The sequence below is a fragment of the Pinus tabuliformis genome, chromosome 6 (genome assembly GCF_031772625.1).
Source record: "Pinus tabuliformis cultivar Carrire ecotype Pingquan chromosome 6, CPIR1, whole genome shotgun sequence".
Taxonomy (NCBI): Eukaryota; Viridiplantae; Streptophyta; class Pinopsida; order Pinales; family Pinaceae; genus Pinus; species Pinus tabuliformis.
Window position 1 is genome coordinate 409,916,827 of NC_142292.1, and position 20,414 is coordinate 409,937,240.

Consider the following 20,414-nt stretch of genomic DNA (forward strand, 5'->3'; position numbering starts at 1 on the left):
GGTTGAGAAAATGGAGTCTACCAATCAAGGATTTCCCCTTGGGGGAAATCCTAGTCCTTTCTCCTCTTGGTGAGATGTTGGTGCTCCCCACATGGCTACATTGTCCCTTCCAGGACTCACAATTGGCCTGCCAGTATGGCTTTTCTCGACCTCTATCGTTTAAAACACCGTAATTCCTCAACAATCAAATTAGCAACCAGATGATACTGAAGTCGCTCCCCCACCTTCTACTTCGTTTGTTTCTCCCTCTCCTTCTTCCTCTTCACTTGGTAAAACTAGTAACACTAAAAACCAAGTAACTGAGAAGAAGAAGAAAGGGAAGGAGGAGAAGAAAAAGAAGCCAACGGGGAAAGGGGGCAACCATGTATCGTCTGGTGAAAATCCACACGCTGCACCATCCAAACCTAAATCTCCATGTGTCATTTGCAAAGGAGACCACTATCATCGAAATTGTCCTTGCATCCTGCGAATCTTAAGAGACTGGTCTCCCTGCTTGCACAATCCGGTGTCTTCAACCTCTGACGATTATGTTGAGAGCACACCATCAACTAGTGGAAACGAAGTCAATGGATGAAAAGGAAGATCTAAATTTCCTTGTAGACTATGTGAAGGTGATCATGCCCTCCACCGTTGTCCTTTCCTGAACGAAACTAAAAGAGTCTTGGATAATCGTCCTGCTTCACCGCAGTGACTTCCTCATGGATACAAGAAACTCTTGCCGAGTCCATCGTTAGTTGAAAATCCGACTGACACACCTCTGATGTCGGTCGAAGCGTCTATTATTGAAGATAAACCCTCTGAGTCCACACCAAACCAAAGTCAATAGGTCGAGACAGCATTCGACCCAGTCTTATCTTCAGAAGGTCCACCTTCAGATGATACAGTCACCAAAGAGAATGAGAATGACACCGTTTAAATTCTTTTTTGTTAACACAGAATCCGATGAACATGGGGGCAATCTACCCGTTCCTTTACCGCAGGAAGGAAGTTCGTCAGAGATTCATTCAGCCATTTATTCAATCCCTCATCCAAGCAATCTAGTCGTTTCCTTTGATTGGAATCTACTAGGCAGGCCCCGCCTACCGTCTAATGTACCATTCTGAATCATAGTACAAGATTACAGAATGATCATGGCTGGTACTATCATAGATGAAGGGGCTTCTGTGAGTATCCTTTCCTCAACCGCTTGGAAAGTGCTTGGTTCGCCATCGCTTCTGCCTGAGATTCGAAATCTGTCAAGCTTCAATAAAGGAACCAGTCGACCATTAGGGATCCTTCCAAATTTGCCTATAGCTTTGAGAAGGAAAACCGTTCATCTAAATGCGATGGTAGTCCAAGGGCCGCTAGATTACAATCTACTCCTTGGGCATGACTACATTTATAGCATGGGAGCTATTGTTTCCTCACTCTTTCGAGTGATGCGTTTCCCGTATGAAGGCAGAATGGTCCAGCTCGTAGACCAGCGTTCATTCCCTGTTCAAACACGGCTACTAGTCAAATGCCATCCCTAACTAGTCTTTTTTTCACAAGGAATGTCTCATCAACCTCCAGTCTGTCCACCTGATGAGCGCGGGTGATTCAGTGAATGTGACTAAACCCAGGAGGCATGCGCCCTGGTCTGCTTCAACAGGAAAACCCCAGATATAAGGAAGGTTTCCGCGTAGGATATATGGCTAGTCTGACACCCATCCGTTTAGGAAAATGGGATTAGACTGGAAAAGGATTCCCTCGTCAAAGGTTATGTGATTGGAAATTCCCACCATTCACCTTTGTCTATTTCGAACAAAGCCAAGGAAGTGTTTTGTCTGCTACGCGGATGGAACAATCTTGCTAATGCGAGAACTTCCATATGGTAACCTGGAAACTCTTCTTCTCTTTATACCTTGGGGCATGCAAACCTTTTTTATGCAAGTGAAAAGCGACCAGCGTAACTTTAACCCCGTAGCTTTTAGTAACTTCAACTACTTAAGTTAGGTGATTGGTTTGATCCACCATTCACCTTTGCCAGGACCAACGGAAATGGAAAAGTAAAGGAGATGTTTCCCACCGAGAAACTATCCTACCTAACCTTAGTAGTTCTTTAACCCCTAGGACAGTAGTTGGTCATTCCTAGCTTGCATACAAAAGGCTCCGGAGCAAAGTTGCGCATGGGGCAAGCTCCCTAAAAAATGAACCTACTGATGAGAGACATCCTTATTATACGACTGGCACGAGCAGGTTTACGCGAAGTTCAAGCTCGTTAAAAAATAAACCTAGCAATGAGCATATGTTCCCCCAGAGTTCAAGCTCATTAAAAAATGAACCCACCTTTGGTAAATAACCTTTGTGATTGCATAGCTATCAGCTTTTGAACCTTGGTCGTGTTCTTACCATCACCTCCACTCTTTTTAGCCGATCATATGCCTCCACTTGATTGTTTACCCTTTTGAGGAACAGCTGCGACGAGTGATTCTATTAGCCACCTTCTTTACACTACCATGATTGAAAAGTTCCAAACCTTACCTGGAACCAGCTGCTACTCGAAAACATCACTCGTTCCTAAAAAACAAGTCTCCTTTAAGCTCTTTTTAGACTCGTAAAATATGAAAAGATTGCCGAGCAATTGGCCTCTCCAGCTCGTTAAAGTAATTGGAAGTGCCATCCCTGCTCTATATTTTAATCTTTTTGGACCTAAGGGATCATTACACAAAAAGATCAAGCACTTGTCTTTTTCGGCTCGCTAAAGTGATCAGAAAAGTCATCCCTTTTGTATTATTTTATACTTTTTCGAACTTAAGGGATTATAGTATGAAAAATGACTACTAGAGTTTCCTTTCCTTCTCTTTTCAGACTCTCTAAAATTGAAAAGGACCGAGTTATCTTTGTCGTTAAAATCATTAAAACAATAGCGACAGACTTGTCCATGCAAACAAGAGCGAGTTTCACTGTTGCTAGGCTCACTAAAACATAGCGACAGGTTTGCCCGAAGGGCAAATTATAGAACAAGCATATGTTATCCTCCTCAAGCTTGACGAAAATAAAGAGGTATTGGTCAGCAATGACTGGGGAAAAAGGGAAGAAAACTTGAAGAACTTCATTGGTAGCAGGTCGCCCTTGAACATGACACTTTCACTCCATCACCATGATTGAGTCAGGTTGGGTTATTCCGTTCACCGGTCATATCACCATTTGTCGTCCGTACCATCCATTTTGGGGTTAACGCTACCAATCCATTTCAGTGTCACCGATATGTTCAAGAGAAGTCGCTCAGAGAATTCACCAACCCAGCTAACGCCTCATTTGTTGCAATACCTTAACGCTCCATTCTTTCATGACTGCCACCCTGAACCTTGTATCATCAAATCGTTTTCACCTCCACAAAATCATTTGCTCCGTTCTATGTCATAGATGTGGGATTCATTAAGGCCCTCCTACGACGGGTCACTTCTTGTCGACATCAACTCATTATCCAAGAAGTTGACTTAGGAACAACCCTTTCAGTACTTTGAAGCTTGCATGCCTCAATGGCAAGTTTCTCACTTTCGGCGACAGGTTTACATCAATGGCCTTCGACCGAAAGATTTTGCGTGGTGTTCGACATTGACTCATGTATTCACACCACGTGAATTGTACTGCAGTACCTTGAGGGTCATTATCATTATTGGTGATTCCTCTCGCGCCTGTTAACAGCTTACATCATTGGCTGGTAATCAGGCGATGTCTTTCCATGTTCGACACCAGAACATCTTTTCACATGGATCGACTTGTACATCGGACAAAGATTGAACGAGTTTGAAGACCCCGGATCTAGTTTCATCCATCAGGGCTGCGATATATTCAGGAAGATAAAAACATAAAATGTACTCCATAGCTTCACAGATAATCATCCAAGCTAAGGATGATGGCTCTACCAGAATCATCAGTCTGCCACACAGACGGTTGTCTGTCCTATGTACATGAAAATGAATTTATAAAGCTGAGCATGGGAATTCCCACCTCAGCTAGATCATGAAAATATTATGAAGATAATGTATTGTATTGTATCTTATTACAGGTCACCTTCAAGTTCGAAAAACCTCAGATCCTCATGATAAAGCATTTCACCCGACATTAGAAGATTTACGACCTCATGCTTTAGGGGGTAACTGTTATAGACATATTTGGGCACTACAACCCAAATCACATATGTCAATAAACTGAGGGCTCTCAAGCCCCTAAAAGTATTGTTTCATACCCTAAAGGACCAAGGTCAACTGAATACATCATTTCCGAGAAGTTCTCCCTGAAAAACTGCTCAGAACTCGCCAAAACTGGACCATACAGATTGCTCCATGCAGAGGGTGCGATGCATCTCACTTGCAACACACAAAGGGTGTGATGCATACTGAAAATCCCTTATGTAGGGTGCGATGAGCGAGAGCAGACAAATGGTAGAGGCGGTTTGCTAGATGGAAACTCAAAGAATCTTCTAGAAACTGCTCATATGACACTTGCCTCTCTGAATTCGCCTAGGGATGAGTAAGAGATCATAAAATCTCCAAGTGGAAACAAGAACTATCAGCGAAATGACACTAATCAAAATCCAGAAGCTGACTCACTTTCCTGCAAACATCTATATATGGATCCCTCATCCTAGAGATCCAGGGGTTGGAATTTTGTAATCTATAAGGAAGTGTTGTTGGTTTCTCCTTGAGACATTGTATTGTTGGGTGATCTTGCTTTTTTATTAGGTGAAGAGGGCTTTCATGTTGGGAGGATGGCGTTGGATCAGACAACTGGGTTGTAATCCTCTCTTCTACTACTTCTATCAATAAAGCTATTTGAGTTTTCCTCCATATGCTTGTATATTTCTGAATCTTGTATTTGTGTATGCATTTGTATGGTTAATGTATATCTGATTCTACATTGTTTATGGTTATAGATCTCTATGCTTTGATGGTATTTTGCTGCTTTGACTCTACAGGTGTTCTTTGAAGCGGGACAAGCGAGAAAGGAGTGGCAAAGCTCTATCAAAGGAGAGAGGAAACAAGCAAGGAGCCAAGCGAAAGACTAAGGTTGGTACTCTCTACTTCTCTCTCATCTATATCTCATAAAGGAAAACACAAGTTACTTTAAATTGTTTGTTTCTAAGATAGCTACCCGTCTTAGTGGGACTAGCAGCTCTGAATGGACACTAGTTTTCCCGATAACACTTGTGATGTGATTGTTGCTCGTGAGACAATTGTTGATCCGTACAACAAATGTATATATTCTTGGAATATGATCTAACTATGAATATGGAAGTGTTCAACTATCTTTTTGAGGAAATTGTATTTATGAAAATCTGGAAGTCAAATCCTTGAAATAACACAATTTATAGCAGTGGTAAGCTGGAAGTCAAATCTAAAATAACATAATTTTTGATAGTTGAGAACTTCATATGTGTGTGTAAGAACTGAAATCCATGAACACAGTGACAACTCGTCATATAATGCTCTAAGTTCTCTGAAACCGTATATAGAGAAAACCAATAGAAACCTTAGCTCCACCAAAGATATTTCAAATATATATTCAAAAAGATTGATTGTTGGAGCATCTTTGGTGGAGCTCGGGTTTATCTTGGTTTTCCCTATCTAGGCTTTTCGAAAGCATGGAGAATTGTATGATATGAAAGAAACCAAACACAAATAAAAGAGGAAGCTTTAAATGGAATCAAAGGTTCGAGAGTTAATTATCTTGTTTGCAATCATGGAATTACCTCGGCAACAAAGCGAGCCCAGATCTTGTCATTGTGAGCTTCCATGACTCCCTTTAAAATCATAAGCAGCAATCCTCAAACGATGTCAGCTATTTCAAGGAAGAGCCTCCACTCCTCACAAAGCATCTAAAATATTGGTGAAAACCAACAAAAGATAACATGACAATGTTAAACCATGTCTCAAAATAACAAAAATGAGTTATTGAATGCAATATAAAAACCTTGTTAATCTAAGAAATTAACTGACCTCTATAAGCAATTCTTGGGGCTAACTCATATTCTCCACTATGATAGGGCACCCCATAGTTTGAAGACCCAATTCCATTGTCTAGCTTGCACCACTTTCCAAGTTACCTTTTGAAAGAAATCCACCATCCTTATCAAGCACCTACATAGTTTCCAAGGTAATAAACAAGTATACTTGACTGGCAAGTTTACAATGATATTTTTATATTTTTTAACTATTGGAAGAATCAATTTATCAGTTGGAGCAAAACAATCACCGCATGGATGGACAATACATAAAGAAGCATAAGAACACTGGAATTGCAAATGTAAATCCCTAGTATATCAGAATGGAAATGTAATATTTTAAAGCGCCAGTAAACACCAAGAATGGGGGTGAAATACCAGTCAACATTATCTCAAGGACTAGCAGGAAAATGTAGAATTATTAGATTATGCAGTCTCTTAAAGATAGAACCTTTTAGGAAATAAAACAAGAAATATTAAGATTGAAGGTAGATATTATCCTACAACACTGTTGGAAGAGAAACTGAGAAATGAGAATGACACTTACATTTTTGTAAATGTTCATCCCTGTTTTTGTCGACCTGCATGGAGGAAAATGCAGAATGATTAGCTTAACTATGCTTAAGCTAAGGAATCCTCCAATTGTTCGTCCAGTGCACTTGTTGCATCCTCGTCTAACAATAATATGATCGGATTCTTTATGATCCTTTTTTTCCCTCCCAATAATTGCACTCCTCTATCTCCATAGTTTTTTTTGCAACCCATAGTTGCATAGTTTGTTTTGCAACCAGCAATCACAAAAGAAAGCTAAACAAATGGCATGTGCCCAAGAAATTTGTATTTTCTAGGTTCTTTTAAATGAGTAAATTTTAGGGCTTAGGGCCAATAATAATATAGAAAATTCTCATTTCAATCTTAAAAAATATAAAAATATAAAAGTTACAGAAACTTCGCACATATCAATTTTTTATGTGTTCAATTTGACAAGATTAATGGTGCAAGCCGAAAACAATAGTCTCTGTTGTAGGCAGGGACTAAAAACAGATCTACTAAATGGGTCTAAAACATTTTATAGATAAGAAACAAAGGAATCTCTCTTCATAACCAAATATCAAATTTGGAGTTCTCAAAACAAAATAGCAAAATTGATATCTTTTATTTCTTAATATTCAACCATATTCCATCACAATCTGAACGAACATAGTCCACGTTCATGTCAATGTTGACATTGACATCATCGATATTTTCTTCCCTTACACATTTTGTTTCTTGAATGTCTACAACATGTGACAAATCTACATTCTCGAGTTCATATGATGTATTATTTCTCAATCCTTTCAGAGGACATGTTAGCACTACATACCATTTAGTCTCAACTGGATCTTGTACATAGAATACTTGTTTAGCTTGCGATGTGAGAATAAATGGATCATCTTGCCAATGATTTTGACTTAAGAATTTCTTCATATTCACCATTGTAAAACCCAAATCATCAGTTTTGATCCCTCCCTTATTGTATACATCAATCCAATTACATTTGAACAATGTGTGCTCCATACAAAAATAGTCCAATGTAATTATTTGTTCTACCATTCCATAAAATGTTGTGTTTTGAAGTACAGGGTTTGCATCAAGGATAATTTTAGGGGCGAATGTTCGCCCTTTGGCGAAATTAAGGGGTTTTAAATTTTTAGTGGGCGAATATTTTGTATCATAGTGCATTTTTACAAATCACCTCAAATAGCCCACCTTATTTTAAGGGAGAGGGTAAAAAAGGTAAATTTAGCCCTTGAAATTAGGACTTACAACCTTCCATTCGCCCATTTTCAAGAATAGGTTTTATTTAAGTGAATCCATTCGCCCATTTTCAAGAATAAGTTTTATTTAAGTGAATCCTATGGGCCAAATACCATATTTATAAAAGAGGTATGGTAAATTAATAAAAATATAAATAAATGATAGGTATGGTAAATAAATAAAACATTTTTTATATTTACTCCATAAGTCACCTTATATACATGTAACTTGTAAGGGTGTAAACAAATAAAAATATAAGTAAAGTAGAGGTATGGTAAATAAATAAAACGGCTTTTTATACTTACTCAAAAGGTATGGTAAATAAATAAAAATATAAATAAACTAGACGTATCGTAAATAAATAAAACCTATTTTTATATTTAGTCCATAACCCTCGTTCTATTTATGAAGGCTCAAGAAAGATGTTTTATTTAAGTGAATCCTATGGGCCAAATACCATATTTGTAAAAGAGGTATGGTAAATTAATAAAAATATAAATAAACGAGAGGTATGGTAAACAAATAAAACATTTTTTTATATTTACTCCATAAGTCACCTTATATTTACGAACACTCAAAAAATGGGTTATATTTAGGTGAAACCTATGGCCAAAATACTATGGGACAAATACCATGGACTAGATTGCTATTAATACCATGCAAAAAACCATTATTAACCCTAATATTAGAATTAATAAAAATAAAAATGACACATGGTATTGACCCATGGTATTCACCAAAATGGCACATGGTATTGACCCATGGTATTCACTTGGAATGTAGCCTATTTAAATGGGGGAATTAAACTAGCATGTAGCCTATGCTAAGATTCACTAGGACTTTACAAAGTTTTATTATTTAGTGAAAGACTCGCCAAGATCTTACAAGATTTTATAATTGAGTAAAATATTCTAATAAAAATAAAAATGGCACATGGTATTCACCAAAATGGCACATGGTATTGACCCATGGTATTCACCTGGAATGTAGCCTATTTAAATGGGGGAATTAAACCAGCATGTAGCCTATGCTACGATTCACTAGGACTTTACAAAGTTTTATTATTTAGTGAAAGACTCGCCAAGATCTTAAAAGATTTTATAATTGAGTAAAATATTCGCCATGCCTGGTGAGAGATTCGCCAAAAAATTATATATACATATTATATTATTGATAAAATCGCCTTCCATTTTTCCTATATACCATGGAGATTCGCCCATTTATTATATTTATAAATTTAGGGGGGGTTCTTAAAATTTTCCCTGGTTTGCATCTTTGGAACTTGACCCCATCATTGTTTGAGCTTCCATACACACACCACTATTTTGGGCGGCTCTCTCATTCTCTATGCTTTTTGTATGGAATCTATAACCATTGATTAGGAATCCCTTGTACTTATTCACGAATTTCCTGGGGCCACGCACTAGCCATTTAAGTGTATCATGCACCTTTCCATCTCCTTCCACCTGTATAGTTTTAGATTTTTAAATGTAGTTAGAATTCATACATTCAACCTCTGAAAAAATATTTAATTTCCTACATGACAATATTCCCATATACTGATTTTTAAGTACACTTATAATATAAATAATATCGTTACCTGTTGTTTTAACCAACCCGTAAAATTATGGGTATGAAGTTTCTGCAATAGAGCTTCATCTTTTTTCATTTGGGTAATTGAGTTGGAAATCTCCATTTTGTGCATCCTAATTCAAGAATTATGGACAATAGATATGGTGGTTAATGTGTTTTGATAAAATATGAATAAAATACTTTTAAAGGTCAAATATGTCAATCTATCCATGGATTTAAGTTTTGTTAAACCACAAACAAACAAACAAAAAATTATAGGCCAAATATGTTACTCTATCTATGGATCAACTTCGTTTGTGTGAAATAGAACCCACCTATGGGCTTGTTCCCAACTAATGTCATCCAGATCTGAAGGAATTGGAGCAAATAATGGCTTTCCATCAAGGATAACTTGTTCATCTTCCTCATCCCACACTTCATTTCGACCATGTGTGGATCCAATAGCTTCCATACCTTTCAAGTATCCTCCACAAAACTTTATTGATTCCTCCACAGTATAATTTTCAGTAATCCATCCTTCGGCCTATTTTTTTCTTAACATAACTCTTATAGACTTTCATGTTCCTACAAAATGAACAAAAGAGAATTAAGTAATGTCAAAATCTTTTAAAAAAAATCATCTTGTTGTTGTGCTTAATAAAAAGTAAAGTTTCACGTAGCTCTCAAAGGAGTACATCCATCTATATGCAACCGGGCCACAATATCGAAGCTCACGTAGCAAATGTACATTCAAATGCAACATTATATCGAAGAATGGAGTAAAAGACTTCTCAAGAAAGCACAATGTCTCCACAATATCATTTTCCAACTTGTCAAGACTCTCTACTGAAATTGATTTTGCACAGATTTTCCTATAAAAGTAACAAAGCTTACAAAGAATCTTTCGAACAACAATTGGCAACACATGATGCAAAGCCACTGTGAGGAGTTGTTGCATTAGAACATGGAAATAATTTGCTTTCATACCATGGAACTTAAGATCTTCCATAGATATATGATTTTTTGGATTAGAGTTGTAACCATCTGGCACCTTTAACATGAAAAGAACATGAAATAGGGTACGTTTCTCTTTCTTTGAAAGAGTATGTGGCGCAGGTGGAAGGAATATTTTTTGTCCTTTAACTTATGGCCATAGTGTTTTCCTCAAACCCATTTTTTGCAACTCATCACGTGAATTTTTTTCATCTTTGGACTTCCCTTTTATATCCAAAAGGGTTCCAAAAATGCTTTCACACACATTCTTCTCCACATGCATTACATCTAAATTGTGGTGTATTAGGAGTTTCTGCATTCCAACACATCAAGAATATCATAATAATATTTAATATGGACAAATAGATAAACAATAAATTCAACCAAGACATCTAATCACAATGAAGTCAACTAAGCAAGCTGCGTCCAATAATTAGGCATGGTTGATGGGTCTACATACCTCCCAATATGGTAGATTGAATAGAATTGATTGTTTCTCCCACACCACAACATCAGTCTTTTCACCTATTTCATTGTTTCTTTTCCTTTTATTTGATTCAATCTTCCCCCAAACTACTTCCTTTCCTTTTGTTTCCTTCAAAATATCTTATACTTTTACAATTGGAGGCGCATAATGATGCTCCTCCTTCCCATTAAATGGTGCCTTTTGTGAGCGAAACTTATGATGTTGAGGAAGAAATATCCTATGTCCCATGTACACACATTTCTTGCTATAATTGAGGTACTCTGATTCTGTGTTCCTCCCACATATGGGACATGCATTATAGCCTTTTGTTGTGCAACCAGTGATATTCCCATAAGCAGGAAAATCATGGATCACCCACATAAGAATTGCCTTCATGTTAAAGCATGTCTTACTATAAGCATCATATGTCCATAACCCTTTGTCCCATAATTCCTTTAGTTCAGCTACCAAGGGTTCCAAATACACATCAATGTCATTGACTAGTTGCTTGGGACCAGGTATTAACAATCTTAGCATACAAAAATTCCTTTTTGTGCACAACCACGATAGAAGGTTGTATGTAACTAACACTACAGGGCAAACACTGTATGTGCTGCTAAAGTCTCCAAAAGGATTAAATCCATCTACTACCATTGCAAGTCGTACATTGCGAGGTTCGCTAGAAAAACTAGGCCATTCGTCATCAATAGTTTTCCATGTTGGGCTATCAACACGGTGGCACATTTGACCATCATTGCTTGCATTCTCATGATGCCACCTAATTTTTTGTGACATGTCTGTAGAGCTATAATGAAAAATATTTTTTTCATTTATATAATATATTATCATATAATAACACTACGAAAAATGGTAAAGATAATACAAGGGGAAAACTTGAATAAAATTATAGTGTTCAAGATCATACATATACATTATTTTTAGCCTTGATGCTATGGGAAAATATCTTAACACCTTGACTAGAACACCTTTCCGCACCTTTTGAGATTTAGCATCTACCTTCCATCGAGTTTTTCCACATGTTGGGCATTGATGTTTACTTTCATAACTTCCTCGATATAAATGCAATCATTTGGACATGCGTGTATCATATCATAGTTTAATCCCACTGATTTTATCAACTTTTTTGCAGCATATGCAGAATCTGGAAGTGTGTTATCTTTAGGAAGCACATATTTTTGCAATTTTAACATTTGGTCAAAACTTGTATCAAGCCATCCACTCTTCACTTTCAGATTGTACAATTCTACAACGGCTGATAGTTTTGTGAAGTCAACACAACTTGGGTACAATGGCCTCTTCGCATCTTCAATAAGCTTCTTATATTCATTAAGTTCATTTAGTACATTTGTTGATTCCAACCCCTCATTATCACAACTCTCATTGATGTTTTGATTAAGACATCGATTGACATCATTCACCATTTCAAGCATTTGATCACCGACAATGGTTGCATCATCATCATCATTTAGAGGTTCACTATCATTCTTAAACAATGTTTCATGCTCATCAACCTGATTATCATAATCATGTTCCACAACATGTTCATAGCCCTATTAATAAGAAAATTAAAATTTATGTTAATAATTTTATGGTTTTTATGAAAATTAAAATCAATAGCATTTGGTCAACCTAGTCAAATAGGGCCCTTGACTAATATGAAATGGCTTACCAGTTGAGATGAAATATGCTCGAGAACTTCATGTGGCTCATTTTCAAAATGTTTCCTGTCCTTATCAACAATAGATGGAATCTAAAGGAGACAAAGAAAAATAATGGAGTTTGCACATATAAAAATAAGTGATATCTTTACTGTTAAACATATAAGGTTGAAACTAGATAAATTCAATTTTTTTTCGAGATACCTGACTGGGAATGCTCTCTCCATGCAAATACCAAATGTCATATTGTTCTGTTATACCATCACAAATCAAGTGCTCTCGTACTTTATCAAATGTTTGTACTTTCACTATGCCACATTTATTACATGGGCATTTTGTGGACATCTTATTCCTTGAATGCTCCTCAGCAAACTTTAAGAATTCCCCAACCCCATATCTATATTCTTTTAGTGTTTTACACATAACAAGTTTCAAGTCATATAAATTTTATTGAGCACAAGTTACCACTGACACATTTTGTGCATATCACAATGAATAATCAACTACACAAACTATACCCATTTTTCAATTCATCCAATTTCTTTTGTCCATTTGATAATATGTTCCAAGCTCCTTTGAAATTGCGTCTACAAAGAACTATATAAGTTAGTTGATACTAAAGATAGATCACAAGTAAACTAAAGATAGATGTTGTTGAAAATAAGCTAGATTTGTAACAAAAAATTAGCAGCCCTATATAATGACACATCAGATGTAATAGAACCTTCTAATGGTGTATTTATGTTGGTGCAATCCACTGTTTTTCCGGTATATGACTGCAAGGGCCACATTTCTTCTAGACCTACTCAAGGTTATAGTATCTTTGTGATCAGTCCTTTGGTACAATGTTGACCACTTATTAGACTAACCTGAAAATCTAGAGACAATCTAGCAAAGCCTGAAGTTAAACTTCTTTTGTTTCCACACAAGTGAATGGGTGGCTCCCCGAATGTGTGGTTTTGAGGGCAAAGTATATAAGAATTTGATTGAAGTTGAACATTAAAAAGGCATTGTTGAATTGCGGTAATGGACCTAGGAGAGGAATTGGCATTCACACTTAACCTTTGAAATTATTGGTTCACTTCAGGCAGCGTTTTACATCTCCTCAAAAGCAAGCTAGAGGCATCGCTATATTTGGCATCACTGTATTAGCAATGCCTCGTTATACCTCTGTCCACGATATCCTCAACATATTCATTCTTTTATGGTCTATGTCTCATCACAATGGATCTATAATGGTGTGGCTGTAACTCACTATGACTACATATCATCACAATGGATCTATAATGGTGTGGCTGTAACTCACGATGACTACATATCGCCTCTATATGCACCTTCTCAAGAAGTTTGTTCAAACCAAGATGCGCTTCTTTAAGGCTCGTATTTTTCTAAGGTATGGCTTATCTAAGTCTTGTATGTATCCTCCAGACCTGCACTCTAGACTTTGTTAATGGCAATTCTTGGTCATCCTATATTAGCGATGTATATGTCATGTGGACAGTAACACTCAACAAAACTCATAACAGTGACTTAAATTCTGGACAATAATCTATTTTAACCTTATAAATTCTAATGTCGGTGGCTTTCCTAGATGAGGTCAGTAAGATATATGGACACTAATGCAGTGATAAGAATATGTGCTGATAGTATGAATCTTGCACTTTCGACAGTGACCTGATCAACACACACATATTCACAATTCAAACTGCTTATATCAAGTGAATCAACCTGTGGAGATGTTCATTTACAGTAGGTTCATTGTGATCCCAGAAATAGACCTTAATAAATTTTTGCTTACAAGCAATGGAAGCATTTCATTTTTGCAAAGACAATCCTCTCTCAGTTTGAGGAGAATTAGTCTCCCTGAAATCTTCTATACCCGGCATCAAGAAGTAGAATAGGAATTCCGCTGAAGTCATCTCTCAAGAAGAAGTGGTCCTCCTGGAAGTTTGCAAGATCTGAAGCTATCATAAAAGTTTAAAAAAAAAATAGAATCTTGAGCAGTGATCTTTCTTGGTTCCCTCACAGTTATATGTACGTGGTATTGTTCTATGTATGTCACCTCAAGCTCACCACTATTTATGGTCCAGTAGTAGCAATGGTGATACATTACAGTACCCATAAATTGATGACAGTGTTACAGTGTTCTTCACAATCAAAGTTGTGAACAAGACATATATGAACTCTGGAAAGCTTGATTCCTTGATATGTTGGAAGGTAAACATGTTAACTTTTTGATTGAAGCAGTGGTGTTGACCCCAGGAGGTGTTGTGTGCTGAAATATGTATTCATTGGAACATGATCATCTCAGGAAGCTATATGAATTTAAATTTTCGGGCAAGTCTCTAGAGAGGAGGGTATTGACTTATAACAAGTCTAATGAACTTCCATTGTCATGATTGCTTTGTTTGCAACTCACGAACCAATCTGCCACCTGATTTGTTGTCCTTCTAACACGTTCAAACTTACAACATTCTAAACCTTTTGTCGCTTCACTAATCCAAGTTGATTGATTGGGCATCTCCCATTATTGGTGATGATATTTGCCATTATTGATGATGAGATTTGCCATTGAGCTGATCATTTAGTACTTTTGAGTTGCCTTCATAAATGAATTTCTTAAATCCATGTTTTAGCACTTCAGTGATGCACATTACTAAAACTTATTGGATTGTTTTATGAATTTATATGTTATTTCTATAACATTTTTTTGATAACCTCTGAATACTCCTTACCCCGCTGGACAAAGATTGTTTTTGGAGGCACATTCAAAATTGAATTTAGGGAGTTGGGTGGGTGTGGGAACTTGATTTCTGCTGGCTGTTATTTTTTTGGTAAGCTAACTTGTTCGATTGTTATTTTTTTAAATTACAGTTACTGCAAGCCCGTGGTCTGCCACTAAGGAAAATAGACTAGTGGCAGTGCAAAAGACTTTTTGCCCTGAGAAGTTTAAAATCAAAATTTATAGGAAATGTGAGAGAGTGTTTCTGTTCAAAACAGGAATTGTCTAGTAGACTAATGCCAAGGTTGGAAATCTGTATAGTATTAGTATCTATAAAAACTAGAAAACGAAAAGCTAATATGATGTAGAACCAGCTTAAAGGACCACTACAACCTACTCTACTTTATGCAAAAACACCTAAAACAAAACTCAGACAAACCCAAAACAAAGTGAAACCGTAAGTGGATAGAAGAGAGGGTAATCCGCAGCAATTGACTCGACTTGAGGACTCTCTGGTCTGAGGAAAATTGATTAGCAGGTCCCTGACAAAAGCCTAGCGTTATACACAAAAACGTTGCAATTTTGGGCAAAAGGAAGTGCCAAGAGGGGAAGCACAGTGCCAACTGACAAACGCAGTGCCAGGAGGAAAAAAACGCAGCACCGAGCTCAGGACTGCGATTTAACAGAATTTTCTTCTAGATTTTTGTTTTTCTGGGTTTCCTCCTTTGTCAAATTGCCGAGGCATGATCTACAGGACTGGCAATAAATCGTGAAGGCTATCATCGGATTAATGCTCAGCAAACTCGTAGCTGTACAGAGGAATAGCCTGCTTGACTGCTCAAAAAAACATCACCTCTCGTTTCGTCGTTTTAGTCAGCTTCTGCGATAAGGTGAAACCCATTTAGGGATTGGATCAAATCATCTCAACCGCTTCCTTAAGTGAATTAGTCTCTGTTCCCATAGCCACTCAGCCACTCCTAATTTGGGAATTGATTGAATTCGTCCGGAAAGGCAGCTGCAGTTCAATCACCTGATGGAAAGTACTCAGACCGACTTGGGAATTTGAGCGATTTTCTGAGATCCAGTTCTCTATTCTATCAGTTGCTTCAGAGACTCCATGCCCACCTGGGAAATAATGTCATTTCATCATTACCCATATCTTCAGTTCAATCAGCTTACTGTGAGACTAAGATTCTAAATTGGGCCAATTCATTAGACCCATTTCTTCAATTCAATAAGTATACATAGCAATGATCAAATGTCCTCTGTGCAACCATCTCACGATGAATGGAAATGTTAAAAATCACATCTGAGATAATCAATAAGGAAGAAGGAGATGGCTTTTGTATATGTTAAAGCTATTACAACACAGACTTACGATTTTCCCACGGACCCCACAGATTTTAGATTCAAAACCAACAGAAAGCTTTTGATACTCAATAACTAGCATGACCAGATCGACAGTGGAGTGGAAACCATATGCTCAAGTGGGGGAGGGAAGGCGTGGCATGACCTCCCAAATCATTTCCTGGTGGGATAGCTGCCTTGCCTCCTTCCCCTTGTCACATATCTTGTCACCCCTGCTGGCAGTCTTGCTTCCCTAACTTCCATCACTTTATAGAGAGTTCAAGGTTCACTCAACAAAAGGAAAAGTTTGTACAAACTTTTAGAATTCACTTGGTTGAATAACTTAATTGTAGAATGATCCCATAGTTAAAATAAATCTCTTAGATATAACTAGCCTAACTGTTTGGATTAGATACAATGAGCTTGAAGACAAAAGAGGTAAAGCGACAGTTATATCGCTTCACAAAAACCAACATAAAGACAACTGGTCCCAATCATATTGTAGATCTCTTAGAAGGTGATACAAGAACCATTATGAAGAGGAAAATAACAGAACATTGGACACTTTCCATGGCTTCATAACCATGAGCACATTCTCTAAAAGTTATCGACATTTAAGACTACTTACAAAAATAATTGGAAGCAAAAACTCTCAGGTGGAGTTCCAGAGACCAGTGCCCACCTGCTTGCACATGCAAAATTTAACACTAACTCATTCTTCATATGCTGCCCATTCCACTCAAGCTACTCCACAACTCAGGCTGCGAGGACACAAACTGAAAGGCAGCTGCAACTATATTGAACTATGGGCAGCAACAAAGATGAAAATGAGCTAGGAAGACTCTTACTCATTGCAAGGCTGAGGAGACCTCATAAAAGCTCCAAGTCATTATCCATAGCTGTCTCACTTCCCAGTCAGGCAAGTCTTCAATTTGAATTTGTATTTCTCTAAGGTCCTTTTCCTTTCACTCAAATTTTTGTTCCCATCTTAAGGAAGCCCATATCTTGCGTTTTCAGGAAGAAGGAAGCAGGACTCATGGAGCTGAAGAGACAAGCTCCCTATCTTTTCCCCCTCTTCCCAAATCCTTGAAATGCACAGAGAATTCAAAGTGCAACCTGAGTGTTTTAACATTTTCTTAGCTGTCTGGCTGCCCCCATGATTTAAAACTATAAAATTAGAAAGCAAGCCCTGGTCCTGAATGTAAGTACAAGGGAGATGCTTCATCATAGGTGGGAGTGGGCTTCTATTTCCTTTGTGGTAGTCAATGTGTTATATGGATCAATTTAAGAGGGTGGGAATTAAAAGGAGGTTCAAACACTAATAAAATTGAAAACATAAGCATATAAGAAATGGTAGTTTGTCGATACTAAGAGTTGTTATTCCACTTTTCTAATACTACAATGCAGAAGACCTATGCTCAACATTTGAAAGGTTTTTTTACTCTGCATTCTCTTGAAGGTCCAAAGCTTTAGAAAAAGCATAGAAACTGATACACCTGAAAAAAACAGATTATTCATTAGGGCTAAAAGGCTTAAAAATCTTCTGTTTGTTTGGAGATCTTTTCGTTTAGTTAATTACGTTCTATTGAAGGGTGCTTCTATATTTAAACATCTTGTGGGAGAGTCATGTGATGGATTTGATAATGATGATACAGGTTTTGAGGAGGATCCAAGCAAGGGGATATAAACTGAAAAGTATTGAGATGTGCCATGAGGATGCCTAAGTTCACAGACGTTTGCTTCATTATCAGGGATCATGGGTGTGTGTGTGGGGCATCTAGGATGGGTGTGGGTGCTGGTATGGGGAAGGCATTTTTAAAATCAGGGTATGTGGATCATGGGTATGCATGTGTGGGGAATCTGGGATGGGTGTGGGTGCTGGTACGCGGAAGCCATTTTTAAAATCAGGGTATATGGTGATGTGGGGGAGATATATATTAGAATATATAAAAGGTAGTTTTTCTTTTTTGGTCTAACAAATGGAATTTTTTTATACAAAATAGTGAAACTTAAGTCTTGTGATTGGAACTGTATAATTGAATTTTTACCACTTAAAAACACAGAACTGTGCTATCTATATGTCTGTGTAAAATCCTAGGGGAACGCTTCCCAATTGTGGAAATTCTGAATCTTGGGTAAAGTTAGTGGGTGTACATTTCAGTTTGGCACTAGACACATGGGTCGGATCTAATGTAAGATGATGCTAGGCAAGAGAAAACATAAATATGACCTTTCTTTGTCTATCTTACTTAATATACACATATTAATCCTCTGTAGTGAACTATTTGGGCATAAAATATGCATGTCACACTCTCATTATAGCTTACTGGACAGATTCATGTAGTAGATCACAGGGGATGTAAATTAAAAATGAGACCTTAGATTAGTTTGTTTGGCATGGAGGATACAGATAAGACCTTGAAAATGAGAATAATATGTGTTGGATTAGACTACACAAGTTGCAATTTTGGATTTTTTTCAGGGGTTGTTGCCTAAGGTTTGTCAAGGACAGCATCCTGAACCTGGAATGTGGGATGTCTTCCCTAGGATGGGGGACATAGTTACACATTTCTTAGGGCCAGGAACCCTTTGTTAGTTTTTAGGGTTAATTTGAAAGTCTTACACCATTATTGGGTGCTTCATGAGATTTGGGGTGCATGCTGTATGTTCTGCTCGTAGATTGTCTAATATGAATTGGTGCATGGAAGATGGTGTTGATAATTGAGATAGCTTGATCAATGGATGCTTAACCTTAGATTTTTTTCGGCTTGTAATATTTCTTTTAGATGTTGGACTTTCCTAACAGTTTAGTGGACACTCTTTATGATTGCCAGATGGAGACTTCACTTGCTTGGAGAATGCCTTACTTGGGAGGAGTCTTGTGCATCTTCAAGGAGGGCATCAAGCCCTAGATGGCATGGGGTTGATTGGACTCTTGTTTGGAGGCTTGGGGTTGTATGTGTGGGCTGCAAGAATGTTTTTATGGGAGGTAGTTGACTCAGTTGAGTACATCACTTAGGAGGATGGATGGAGTTCATGGAGGTTTGCGATGGAAGCATGTGGACTTACCTTTCGTAGTTATATTATCTTAGAGCCCTTATTGTGTATGACATCAGCTTGGAGCATGAGACATGTACTTTGGAGTGTATCTCACTTGTGTTAGCCTACATGTGGGTTGCTTGTAAGGGCCTAGGCCCACATTGTATTGTTGGCCTCCCTTATGTCTCATATAAATAATGGAAGGAGAGTCCTCATTCATTATTTATTTACTCACTTGCATTCACTCTTGTGATGAGATGTGACCCAAAGGAGTGTGCACTAGTCCTCTTCCTCTCTCCCAGTCTTCTCTTGTACTTGATCTCTCTCTTTCTCTCTCGTTTTTTTGTTGTTGCTATCATCACTAGAGTTTGAAAACCTTAAGGTAACTTTTTTGGAGAAGATGCAGAGAAGAGTACATCTTGCACTGGAGTAAGTGTTGGAGTGATTCTTGCATATTGGAGCTCCTTGGTTTTCCCTAGCTAGGGTTTTAGAGAGCTAGTGGACTTGTACTAGCATTGAGAGAAGGCTATGTTATGTACATGCACTTCATCTTGAATATATAAATGATGTTTTCAGCTGTCCAAAACATGTGCATTTTCCAGATTTGATTTTCAACCATAAATGTTAATGTGTTGTTATTTACAGCTATATAAGTCTTGATGATTTGACATAAGTAAAACATAAAATTGTTTAGTGATTTAACATCTTCTTTGAGGAATCTAATGGGATGTTTTGTTGTTGATATACCTGTTTTTGTACTGCTGTTAAAGATAATTTCAGACTTTGTTTATGTGGGATAAATTGCACTAGAGGGTTGGAACTTATCCAAGT

At 37.4% G+C, this 20,414-nt stretch overlaps 1 protein-coding gene across 1 annotated transcript; it reads right to left on the reverse strand.

Moving 5' to 3' along the window:
• Nucleotides 1–10,937: 10,937 nt before the first annotated feature.
• On the reverse strand, nt 10,938–12,820 carry LOC149259043 (uncharacterized). Its single transcript, XM_089448573.1, has 4 exons — nt 12,680–12,820; nt 12,487–12,567; nt 11,814–12,367; nt 10,938–11,574 (listed from the first exon to the last, which is right to left on the reverse strand). Exons 1-4 carry the CDS (start codon nt 12,818–12,820, stop codon nt 10,938–10,940), a joined length of 1,413 nt encoding a protein of 470 aa, XP_089304699.1.
• Nucleotides 12,821–20,414: the final 7,594 nt, after the last annotated feature.

Excerpts from the sequence above, each read along its gene's own strand:
- LOC149259043 (XM_089448573.1), bottom strand. The coding sequence starts at position 12,820 with ATGTCCACAAAATGCCCATGTAATAAATGTGGCATAGTGAAAGTACAA. Across the intron at positions 12,568-12,679 it reads GAGAGAGCATTCCCAGTCAG|ATTCCATCTATTGTTGATAA; the intron begins GTATCTCGAAAA and ends TGTCTCCTTTAG. Across the intron at positions 11,575-11,813 it reads GTGGAAAAACTCGATGGAAG|GTGGCATCATGAGAATGCAA; the intron begins GTAGATGCTAAA and ends ACAAAAAATTAG.